The sequence below is a fragment of the Dasypus novemcinctus genome, chromosome 9 (genome assembly GCF_030445035.2).
Source record: "Dasypus novemcinctus isolate mDasNov1 chromosome 9, mDasNov1.1.hap2, whole genome shotgun sequence".
Classification (NCBI taxonomy): Eukaryota; Metazoa; Chordata; class Mammalia; order Cingulata; family Dasypodidae; genus Dasypus; species Dasypus novemcinctus.
In genome coordinates, this window is record NC_080681.1 from 24,448,065 (window position 1) to 24,461,235 (window position 13,171).

A 13,171-nucleotide genomic window follows, 5' to 3' on the forward strand; every position below is an offset into this window, starting at 1 on the left:
ATGTTATACATTAAAACTTAGTCTCCATTAGCTATCAGTATATGTTAGATATGTCCTAAATAAATGATAGATGGATAAATAAATATTTGTATAGATGATCATTATACTATTATGATGTCCGGTTTTGTCTCTTGAACTCTCATCCACCTGACATAAGGGGAATCTGGGTGTCAAGACCGACAATGGGGAAAGCAGACTTGGCCCAGTGGTTAGCGCGTCCGTCTACCACATGGGAGGTCAACGGTTAAAACCCCGGGCCTCCTTGACCTGTGAGGCTCATGCGCAGTGCTGATGCGCGCAAGGAGTGCCCTGCCAAGCAGGGGTGTCCCCGTGTAGGGGAGCCCCACGTGCAAGGAGTGTGCCACATAAGGAGAGCCACCCAGTGCAAAAGAAAGTGCAGCCTGCCCAGGAATGGTGCCGCACACAGGGAGAGCTGACACAGCAAGATGACGTAACAAAAAGAAACACAGATTCCCAGGGCCGCTGATAAGGACAGAAGCAGTCACAGAAGAACACACAGCTAATGGACACAGAGAGCAGACAACTGGGGGGGGCGGGGAAGGGACGGGACAGAAATAAATAAATAATCTTAAAAAAAAAAAAAAAGACTGACAATGACACTGTAAGATCTCAGGTGGAGATAATCCCTTCTTAAAGTCTTGAGTAAAATAAACTCCAGGGAGGAGTCCTGGGGTTGCCTGAAAGTGTACATTTGGTGTAAACTTGTCCAACCTGGGAAGATATGGCCAATAGCCTGTGACATTTGAGAGCTTTTTATCTCAGCTTTTGTCCCCAACATCAGTGGCCTCAAAATTCAGCGGCTCCAAACCTTGCTCCAAATCCTTTTGAGAAAGCGCCATACTATAAATAAACAAAATAGATTTGATGGATCATTAAGCCCAATCTTTAGTTTTAATGTAAACATTTGCAGTGGGAATTATTTCCACGTTACTGCCTTACCCCATTCTTCACTTGTAGCCCAACTTCCCAGAAATGTTTCAGTCACCTTGATTCAAACCAAAGGAGCAATAACTGATGATGTGCTTCACCTCTATTTTGGTGCAGGTTAAAACAAAGCACTGTGAGTGAAAAGGTCAGCTAATTTATGCTGATCCATTTTAAATCGGGTCCAAATAGATTTGCATTAAATGTAGTTTTTCAATTTAAGTTTCTACTTGCACTTGCCAAAAAAAAAAGTTTAAAACGCTCTAAAAAAGCTATTTTTTCCTTCTTGATATGATTATCATAATTCAATCCATAGAAAAGGAACTGGGTGGGAATATATTAACATTTCAATTCAGCTCAAAATAACTTAATACAATTATTTTCTACTTTCCTTTGTCATGGGTGCCACTCCTATGCAACCTATGTGTAAACAAGGGGGCTTTACCTCTGCTGTAATGTATATCCTGCTGCAAGTGGAAATGTCCCTCATTGCTCTTCTGAGCAGACATGCAGTGACCAAATTCTTGCTTTGCTGAGCATTGCAAGGCTTTTGCAGGCAGCATTAACTCTGCCTTCTCATAGAACTTTGGGAAAGGGCACAGATCTCTTACATGACATGAAACACCACAGAGTACCGTTCAGCTTATATACCAATAATTGGTTTAAATAGAAACTTTTAATATACTGAGGTGTAATACCTGTCACTAAGGAAAAGAGGCAAGTGAGAACAATTTTTAAACTAAATTTGTGAAGCTTGTAGTTGGTAAATTCATGTACCTCTGCATATGAATCATAGCCGAATATATATTGGACAGGTTCTCCCAGTATGTTTTGAGCTTATAAATCATTTTACCTTTAAGGGTACACAGTCACACATACTCAATGGTCAACAGGCAAGAAAGTTGTTGAAATTAGCTAATTAATTTTTTTTACTTTCTTTTTCATAAGAATGAAATCTGTAGAAAGTAAGATTTTCTGCTTTTTTAGATAAATTCAGGGATTCAGAAGAAATTGCCTTCTCTAACATGTGATCCCATGACAACCTGGGTATCCTTTTTCATGCAGTGTTGTGGAATAGTTAATGGTAGATTTCCAACTTCAAATATCTTTTATAGCTATGTCTTCCATTACTCTTGATTTAAACCAACTTCTTACCTTCCTATCTTTGCACTCTGAAAAATTAAAAAGGAAAAAAGCTGAAAAAAAACAAACAACCAAAAGAGATCCAGTTTAATAGAAAGAGAATCTTCAATAAATAGTGTAGTGTCTTACACTCCCAAGTTGGCTCTTCAGGGCACAGATCTCACAGGTGTGAGGTTTTCCTCCATCTGACTTATTTCTGTAATTCTTCCTTAAGAAAAATGATGATTCTTCATCAAAAGGAATTGGTAACCAATATATATTACAGTAGTCATAAAGGACCAAGCAGGATCCAAAACACTGATCATGATTAGTGATGATTTTAATGGAAAGGAAAATTAGAGAGAAAACCTGAAATTATCAACTTTTGTGAAATTCAAAGCATAAGTTTTCTTTGAGTTCAGTGTCATATATGGTCACAACCAGAGCAGAGAGTCAATAAAAGATTAACTAAAAATCCAGAACAGAGATCTTGAGAAACTAGAAAGGTTATCAACCAGATTAGACCAAAAATTTTTTAAAAATTATAAAGAAACTTCAATATATCAATAACTCAAAGTCCCAGTTATAAAAGCCAGGGAATGCATAAATTGCATAAAACTTTTATTATTTATTAGCAGTGTATTCTTCTACACTTTAAAATAGAACAAAGTATCTTTTGGAAGGTAAACTATTCATAACAAAATACATGTCAAACATTTCTTATAACTGAAGTGGAATTACTCTGCTAAATACTTTCTATATTACATACATACACTTGGTGTGTCTATGTATGTACATGTGTATAAATGAATTTTAAGATATACACATGTAGATACATGTGACATACACATACACAATTATGGAGAATTTATAGTAGTCAATTTAACAATCATTTTAACAACTGCACACAAATTAGTGTTTACAAAACTAAAATTATCGATATAGTTCCCTTTCCCCCAGTTCTCAAATGTCATCTGAGTTCATTTACACTGATAATTTCTTTAAAAAAATACTACCATATTCTATACACTTAACAACCTTTTTTTTTTACAATAACTCATAATAAAATATTTTACTTTTTCAGCTTTAGAAAAGGTATACATTTAATTCCACTTATTTTTTGAGTCTTAAAACATACAATTCATTTATTTATCAGTTTAGTGCAATTATTGGTTAATTAAAGGTTAAGTTAATGAACCTGAGTCAAATGTTCATTCAAATGCCTTTTTTAAAATGTAAAGCATGAACAAGATGCTTTGCTGAAGCACATACAATAGTCTCAAGGTATCTTCTTCCTAATAACACATAATAAATAATTCTGTGGATGGGAATAAAGCACTTTAAATGAATCCATTTAACTAGCAATTTCTAATGTCTCTGAATAGTCCACTCTTAAGCAGCATGGAAGGGAACCGGGATCTAAGACTCCCCATCTCCCCACAGAAATGAAGCCTGCAGGCTTCCAGAGACATAACATAGGATTACACTTACATGGAAAGGCTGTGAGTACCTCTAAAGGGTCCTTTCATTTTCATGGTAGGCTAGGGTGTATGTCTGGGGTTTGCACTCTGTTAAAAACATATCTCCATTAGCTACGGAGCAGCATCTTTTTCAGCTTTTTCTCTTCGCTGATTTAAAACTGGTATCAGACTACGGGTGATTACAGGCAACAACAACTTCATACCAAAAGCAGAATATTCTATTTGGGTAAAGAACTCTTTTGAGAAGAGGAAAGAAATAAAAGCATTTAGAATGCTGAGACATTTCACAGAGAAAAGCCATGCTTTCAGGAGGAACATTCAGTGAATTCTGATCTTCAATTAGATGTTAAATATTTTCAAAAGTCCCTAACGATGCAAAACTAATTTAAATGGCTCAGCAACGAAAAAGGGGGGAAAAGGAATGGTCTAAATAAACCATATCAAACAAGTATATACTTGCTAGAGATAAACGTCAGTAACTCATTAAATCAAATCAGACTGACTTCCAAAAAGGAATAAACTGATCTGCCAAATTCATAGTGGGAGCATAAAAAATCACTTTCTAAAACTTCTTCCTTTATTTTTCTTGGTAAGGGGGAATCATTTATTCATTGTAGACAAAACTATCCTAAACAAATTCAAAATACAAAATTTTGGTAGCAAACAGCAGGTAAATCTAAATCAAAATATATAGTCTAGTTTTTTACATAATTTTATATATTTATAAAGTTATCAAAATAGTCTTTTAAAGTTGACAATACATACATAATGTAACACTGTACATGTAAATGTAATAACAAATGTATTACCAAAATACACTTAAAATAACCTTTCAAAATACCAAATTCAACATTAAAACTGTCTTAAAAATTGTTGACATCTCTATAAACATTCAGTGCATTTACAGTAGTCATTAACCAGAGTTTTCTGGCTTCAAGTCTCTTGAAGGTCTTATCTTAATGCTTTCTTTAATTTAAAGTCAGAAGGCAGAGATATCCTCCCAGCGAGCAGTTGCTTTCCCTCTACATTGCTCATCCAGATGAAGAAATTGTTTCTAAGAGTAGAACAGCTTTCACCGGAGTGGCAACGCCTTAGTAATGAACGTATTCAGACTGAAGGGACTGTGCAGAGGAGAGACATAAACTGAGGTTAAATTTCATATAAAACTTCCAGTAAACCACGCAGCTTCTTCCTTAACACAAGGCAGTTTTGGTCTATTATATTAAAGATATATGAAATAAGTTAAGGAAAAAATAGAAAAAGATGGGGAAACAAGGTATTTAATAAACAAAATGAGATACTCAATTATGTAAAGGGTTTGCAAGAAAACTTTACATTTTAAAAGATTTACTAACTTATCAATGGTGATTAAAAATTAAGTATTAATTGAAAACTAGGAAGTAACAAACATATTTCCCAGTTTTTATGCAAGAATACTATAATATTATTAATCAATTATACAATTGAGTAATACAATAATCAAAATATTAAATGGTTCTTGTAACTAACTTGAAAATCACCAGAACATACTTTCTTTAGAAAATGGGGTTTTCTTCCTTTTTATCTTTTTTTTAGGAGGTACCAGGGATTGAACCCAGGACCTCCTACCTGGAAGCAGGTGCTTAACTACTGAGCTATATTCGCTCCCCAAGAGACGTGTTTTGTTTTTTTTTTTAATTTAATATATCAATGCCATGTTAATGCTTCTAATGTGGTACAATGAGCTATTTGAACAAATTCCTAAAAAATGCTTGAAATTAATAAATACCTTTTAAACCCTTTCCAGTAAAGGGGACACAAAACACTTCCAGCTTTGAAATCTAATCTAAGTCTTGAAAGCATTTATGTAGAAGAGTCTTGCATTCATAACTAACTAAAAAATGGGCAATTTTTAAGAAAAGTAAACAATGCAAGCTCCTTTCACATTATATTTAGATGATACAATATAAATGGAACATGCTTGGGATATGTAATCAGAATGCATCGATACAGACATAAATCAGGAAAAGATAGAGCTAGAGAGCAAGTTTGCCAAAGTGTTTTTGCGCATCCAATAGTATAGTTAGAAATGAGGAACATAAATCATTCTAAACATTAACAAATTTCCTTTGCAAAATTTCCTTTGCAAAATTTTTCTAATCAAATGCTTTAGAACAAGAAAGTTTACTTGATTTTCTGACAACTGCCCTTTTCTCCCACCCAATCTTTATTTTCTAAATTTATTTGCATCATTTTATTAATAGGTCGTATCAATCCTGAGGCTGTCCCATTTTGTTGATGGATAGGTATCAGTAAAAAAGAATCTGTCCATTTTCCCATGAGCTTACAAAAGCATTCCAACTACGTTTAGTCAGTCTCAAAATCCCAGTGAACTTTATAGCTATCGACAGCCATTTACTAAGTAAACACCTATCAGCACAGTGAATGAAAAAGTTATGGTCCCCACCCTCAGTGAGCATAAAAGTTGAAATGGACGACACTGTCAAAACAGACATTGAATGAAAACGGAAGTCAACATTTAATAATAATAGATTATATATAAGGTAAAATTGACATTGCACACAAAACAAAGGATTAGGCAAGGGGTGGTAAGGGAAAGGGGGAGTTCTCAAGTCTGCAGGTTACAAGAAAGAGGTTAAATGTCAAGAGCTGTTAGGAAGAATGGAAAAAGTTGGCAAGATGGCTTTCTTGCTACAGAATGAGGTTTCAAAAGAGGAGTCTCATAATTGAAAGTTAGGATACTGCAATATAAATATGCCCGAACCCAGAGATGGAATTTAAAAAAAAGATAAGACCCTGAGACATCCAGTGAAACTGGTTAAGTGTTTTAAAGTCTATATACATTTAACTTGTGGTACATCATTGCCTTGGTAGAAATTAGAATATAAAGAAAGGACTATCATTTTTCTAGCTGCTTTTTCTTCATTCCTTCTTAAGTCTGGCAAGTAGTAGAAGGCAGCCAGGGAAGTCTCCACAGCTATAAGAATGCTATACACACACGATGATGGGAGAGAGTGTTGCTGTGGGGGGAGTGGGGGGCGGGGGCGGTGGGGTTGAATGGGACCTCATATATTTTTTTTAATGTAATTAAAAACAATAAAAAATAAAATAAAAAATAAAAAAAATAAAAAATAAAAAAAGAATGCTATACACACATACTGCATATCAGCCAATGCTTTCTTGGGAATACTTAACTTTTGCTTTTGTTCCCATTAGAAAAATTGGTCGTGTTATCACTAATAGGAATTAGAAAGCTTTGCAAACAGAAGGTTTATAAATTCAGAACAAAGTTGTTTTAACAAGCATCTCCTTTGAAAAGTCCATCAATTCTCAAAAACAGCAAGTAGTCAGTGGGCAAGTAACTTTCATTAACTTTCTTCCATGATAAATATTTATGTATGCATTGATGTATAGTGGGTAAATGTGTGTGTGTGTGTGTGTGAGAAAGACAGAGAGAGAGAGAGAAAATGCATACATATTTATTTTATGGAATCATGATACCCACTGAACTGGAAAACAGAAATAGTTTGAATAGGTTTAAGGATTTCTTTCATACAAAGTATATATTCATAGTCTTCCAGAAGCAAGTTTTCCTTTCATGTTTTTCCTTTCAAACTACGTGGATGGTGTTTAATCCAGCCTTCAGACACGGTGTACCACAATCCCTTACCGCTTCCTTGTCTACCCACCCAATTCACTTCATATATTATCTAACTGGGCTCTGCAAACAAATGAAGATATGATTTAGCCCAAGAATGGGCCTTTTGTCAGAATAGTTAATGTACTCAAAAATTACATATACATTAGGCACTGGGGGATAAATATGATATGAAATTTCTCGAAACAAAATATATTCCATGGTTTCTTTATATGATGAAAAGAAGGTTAAGGGAAATGAAAGATCAGTAAAAAGCATTTACCAAATTATTCTAATACCAATATTTTATAACAAGTTAGCTTCTTTTCATTTTCAATCTAAAACAAAATCACAGTGGAAGTGGATGCAAAGGAAGTGAGAATTTTAAGTCTGCAAGACTTACTTTAAAAAATCAAATAACTGACATTTCAAGGCCTTTTCACTAGGGGAACAACGGCCTGGAATGACCGTAACAGACTTCTAGCACCACTTGCTTACAAAGTGAGGTCGTATAAAGGATCTGTCTGGTCTATTTGAAATTGGCCACAGCTGAGGAAACCTAGAACCGAAATACCAGTACTCATCCACTTGAAATCTTAGCACAGACGAAATATAGATACCTAGGTCCCTGGTTTCACCTTATATACATCATAACAAAGCATAACTCAGTGCTTCTTTTACAGTCTTTAGCAGGACTACGAACTATATAAAATGTTTTCCAAATGTCTGTGGATCCTAAAGTTACTAATATCCAAGAAAAGACAGTAGCCGGTTATTAGCATTTTTATAGTAAAAATGCAAATATACTTTGCACTCTATCAACAATATAATTATTGTGGTTTTTTATAAGGGTATTTAAAAACAGATTAATTAATACACAACTATCTGGAGTTCTTAATAAATTCTATATATTTCTTGGAAGGATGATTATTCTGAGACAGATATTTATTGAATACTTCCTATATGCCAATCACAGTTCTAAACATCCTACATGTATTAACTGATTAAATATTTCAGACAACCTATTTTACAGATGAGGAAAATCAAGGCACAAAGACGTAAAGTAACTTGCCAAAGATCACACAACTAAGAAGTGGTGGAGCTGAGATTTAAACCCTGATATCTGGTTCTAAAAACCAAACTCTTAGCCAACATATTATACCTCAAAACAATTTCAAGGACCTGTTCTGTGATCACTACTTACCAATCCAATATTCTCTATTACCCTGATGCAAACCAAGGCAGATTATAATCCTCAGTTGAGCAAAGAAATATAAGAATGCAATATTCATGACTGTAAAGGAGATAAATACACTTTAAAAAGGATTTTCAACAGGACTGAATAAAAAATTTTTCAGGAATATTCTAAATTAAAAAGAAATCTTCTTCCACTACAGATGCAAGAAAAAGAAGGTTCTTACGCTTTCTGTCTGTCTGATTGTGGCAGCCAAGATTGAATGGAGGAATACAGGAAATTCTAAAAACATGGGAAAGGGGAAATAAACTTAAAAAAAAAAAAAAAGATTTTCTTTCTGAAAACATCCATGCTTAAGTATTCTGATAATTTAAGAGTTTTAATTTCTGCTTCGCTATTGTTTTTTGTCCATGTTAACATAATGAATTAATACATATGGCATCTGAATTACACAAAAAATGACTACAATCACAATGGGACTGGTTATAAAGGAAGTGAGACCTGGGTATGGATATTATTTCACAATGTAGCAATTGCATATATAACCAACAGATTTTTAGTCTTTCAACTGGAGTATGTAAGTTGATTTCAACTGTAAGCACAATAGGTTATAGTGTAAAAGCTAGATGAAGTTTTTTATGAATACATGGTATTATTATGATATGAATACCACAAAAGTAATAATGTAACAATATTCAACCTGGAAAATAAGGATAAAATTACATTATACTTGCAGCCCCCAAAATTTGTATGTCAAAATATAAGCTTCCATCAAGACTTGTTCCCTAGAAGCAGTTAGATTTGACATAAAACAAAATGTTAGGTAAGAAGATCAAGACAGTTTGTTCTGTTCTGGAAATATGCTACTAATCTGTTTTGGCAGATGTGGGTAGTGACTTTAAAAATTTAGCTACTCTGGAGGTGTTTCTTTTTAAAACAGCCCAGTTACTTATTCATGGTAGAAAAATGTATAATAATTATAAGTGTAAATGCTGTACAAAAGGCTAATAAATAAATATAGAGTTTGGCTTATCAAAAATATCAAATTGTAAAGAAAAATAAAAATCTTGTCAGAAACTGAATAAAGCAATGTTTTACAGTTCAAATAACCTGGACTAAAGGACCTGACAGCCTATGATATTAGCATCCTACTAGGTCAAAATCCTAACTCAAAATTTCTACAGTCTTTTGCCTTGCTGACTTTTTCTTTTCTGCATTTTCCCAAGTCCCTAAAGAAAGAAAAACTAAACAAGCAGAGCAAAGGATTAATCTACTAGGTATCCCTGGTTTGAGTTCTAATGATGAAGGCAAAAAGCACTGAAAAAATCTATTTAATGGCATAGAAAATTAAAGAAATAAAAATACATGTTTGGAAATATGGCCTCTTATTTTATATATAACCCTTCAGTCTTCTGAGTTTTAATGAACATGTATGACTGGGAAAAATAAATTCTTCTACAACTGCCTCTGTACTTCTGGATCTCTTTACAGCTTTGCAACAGATTTTCCCAGTTTTTATATTTCTTGTAAGTCAGCACACAAAATGTGTGTTGATACATATTTCCCCAAATGTGGTTTCACAATACTGAATACATTTGCTTCTGCTAATATATATTCCTCCAATGATACCAGAAGAAACATAGCTGGATAAATTTTTGTTGGCATTATATTAACACAAGAAGACCAAGGTCTGTGATAAAATGAGATTTAAAGGGACTATATATATTTCTCTAGACTGTTCTCTAAGAATTTCAGGGACCCCAAGATTTACCAAGTCAATTTCAGTTTATTAAAATTATATATATATATATATATATATATATATATATAAGAAATTTCTTTATAAATATTCTTTCACCTTCTTACATGATTTTTAATAGATTCATTTTTCCAGAGAAATTTAATCTGTGCTTTCAACAATCAAAATGAGCTCAATTGTTAAGTGACAGATTGTTGACATCCAATTTGACTCAGCCAATCATTACATGAGTGTTTTCAGTTCATCTGAATACCAAAATTATATTGATGCAAAGCTCAGTTAAAATTTATTTTCTCTTATTTTAGTAAAGCCACATTTCTAGTAAAAAAAAAAACCCTCCACAAATAATTGTATATTAAATCTAAAACATAAAGCTTGTTCTGCTTTGTTAGGGTTTCATATGTTAATAAAACCATACATCCATTTCTAAGTACCTTAGTTCTTGGCTTAACATTCACAGAAGCTAGATATAGTATCCAATTTTTGGTTCAATAAATATTTATTAGCTGCTCACACTATACTAGGGAACCTGAAGAAAGAGAGATAGATGCTCCTGAGAAGCTTCAAAGTCAGCCGAGGTGTGAGAAAGAATTGCGCACAACTAATTATGAGGAACCAACCCACAGGGGTGAGAACTAAGTCCTATGAGACTCGAGAAGGAAAAAGCATTCTGCCTGGATGGACTGCAAATGCTTCACCAAAAGTAACTATTTAGCAAAGCCATGAAGGAGATAACCAAGCCGAGAAAAGAGGGAAAGCAGAGTGAGCCACATGCGAGGGGGTTAGGTAGGGAGAGAGGCTCCGGGCTAAGGGCAGAGCTGCTGCAGCCGAGGCAGGGAGGGAGGCGTGCGCCGGGCAACCCAGAGAGTCCAGATGAGACCTCAGAGGCCAGGGGAAGCCATTGAACGATTCTAACCTGGGATTCATTTGATCTGCTTTTGTGTCTTAGAAATTTAACACTAGCAGCAGGATAGAGAAAAGAAGCCTAAGGCAGAAAAAGAGCCATCACAATAGTCCATGATGACTCCAGTTAGGGCAGCAGTGGTGAGATTGGAGGAACAGAAAACAGGCATTGCAGAGGGAAAACTGGTGGGACTTAGTAACTGGATGTGGCAGAAGGAAAGGGCAGAAGAGTGTGAAAGGTGATTATCGAATGAATAATGATGCAATTGCTGAGGTAGGAAACAAAAGGAGGAATAGGCAGTTTAAAGAATGCATATTCTCTCCCACAATGCCCATGGACAGATGGAAATGTAGTTCCAGCCAAAGCTCAGAAGATTTCCCAGGGAGAGAAGAGGGTCAAAGGTCAGAGCCTTGGGGGAAAACAATATTTTCAGGAGGAAGCAGAGGGAAAAAATGGGTTAAACAGATTTAAAAGGTTAAAAGGAAAAATAATATTCTAGAAATTAAAGGCTAAGAAAAATCATAGGGAAAGAAGGTGGTCAGTATTGTCAAATCCTGCAGAAAGACTAAGAAGAATGAGGACTAACAAGAGACCAACAGATCTGGCCTTAAAGAAACCAATAGTGATCTGTAGGAGAGAGACTTCACTAGGACGGAGAGGGGGCATGCCTCTCCCAGCTACAGAGGCAGAAGATCACCTGGGAGGGAAGGTAGGTGGTGAATGTAGAGGTGTGAAGATAGGCTCCTCTTCACCAAGCAAGTTTGGCTCTAAAGGAAAAATTATAAGAGGCAGACATGGCTAAGGGAAGACTTGTCTCTATCTCTACCACCTCTGGCCACCTTAAGTACCTGCTTGCAAATGAGGAGACAAGAGCATTGAGACTGAAGATATAAGAGAAGAAGGAAATGAATGGGGCAACTTCCTAGAAGAGTTTGGAAAGAATAGTACAGTAGATGAGTTATCATTGGAAAATAATGGGGTTTCTTTCTTTTTAAATAGGAAGAAAAAAAGGATAAGTCAAGATGGAAATAAACTTTGAGGTAGAGAAGAAGAAAGTTAAGTGATAAATTCTAGATTCTCAGATGAACTAGGTTGAATTGATGGAAGATTTTAGAAAATTTTGGAAGAACCAGTGTGGAGAAGAGAGAGGGAACCAAACAGAGAAACATAAACTACTATGAGCACTGAAGAGTCAGGTAAATTAGAAACTTATTTGAAAAGGAGCCAACTGGAAAGTTATAGGATTTCTTCCAAAAGTGTTTAAAGAGAGAAAAACTTGGACTAGATCCCAGAGATGCTTGAATTGATCTAATTTTAGAGGCCACAGAAAGAAGGTCCAACTGGAAGTGAGAATGTCAGCAGAAGGTAGCAGAAAAGGCTATGCAGGCTTCTGGAGGAAGTAAGTAAACTTGAGAAGGCTGGCAAAATAGGGAGAAGTCATAAAGAGGTCATGAACAGAGATAGTAGAGGAGATAAATTTTGAAAGGTGCCTTGTAGGATTTATGAAAGGTGCCTTGTAGGATTTAAGAAATCAGAAGCAATGCTCTAAGCACAATAACTAGGCCAGTAAATGAATTTCCAAATGAATAAAAATAAAGGCGATTGGAGTTAAGGAAGTTTAAAATATAGTAGCACGGCAGCGGACTTGGCCCAGTGGTTAGGGCGTCCGTCTACCACATGGGAGATCCACGGTTCAAACCCCGGGCCTCCTTGACCCGTGTGGAACTGGCCCATGCACAGTGCTGATGCACACAAGGAGTGCCATGCCACGCAGGGGTGTCCCCCGCATAGGGGAGCCCCACGCGCAAGGAGTGCGCCCTGTAAGGAGAGCGGCCCAGCGCGAAACAAAGTACAGCCTGCCCAGGAATGATGCCGCACACATGGAGAGCTGACAAAACAAGATGACACAACAAAAAGAAACACAGATTCCTGTGCTGCTGACGACAACAGAAGCGGACAAAGAAGATGCAGCAGACAGACAAAGAGAACAGATAACTGGGGTGGGGGGGAAGGGGAGAGAAATAAATTAAATTAAAAAAATAAAAATAAAATAAAATAAAATACAGTAGCAGTGTGACCCTAGGCAAGTTACTGCATGAGTCTTGATATTTTTATCTGCCAACCATGG

General features: G+C 35.4%; 1 protein-coding gene across 4 annotated transcripts in view; it reads right to left on the bottom strand.

Moving 5' to 3' along the window:
* Window positions 1-2,671: 2,671 nt before the first annotated feature.
* Window positions 2,672-13,171, bottom strand: part of CDC14A (cell division cycle 14A) — a 193,875-nt gene continuing 183,375 nt past the window's right edge. For all 4 annotated transcript variants that reach the window (XM_012530321.4, XM_058303114.1, XM_058303118.2 and 1 more), the window contains one exon: window positions 2,672-4,669. In XM_012530321.4, the coding sequence (XP_012385775.2) occupies window positions 4,640-4,669 (30 nt within the window). In that variant the 3' untranslated portion in view covers window positions 2,672-4,639. The remainder of the gene's footprint in view (window positions 4,670-13,171) is intronic.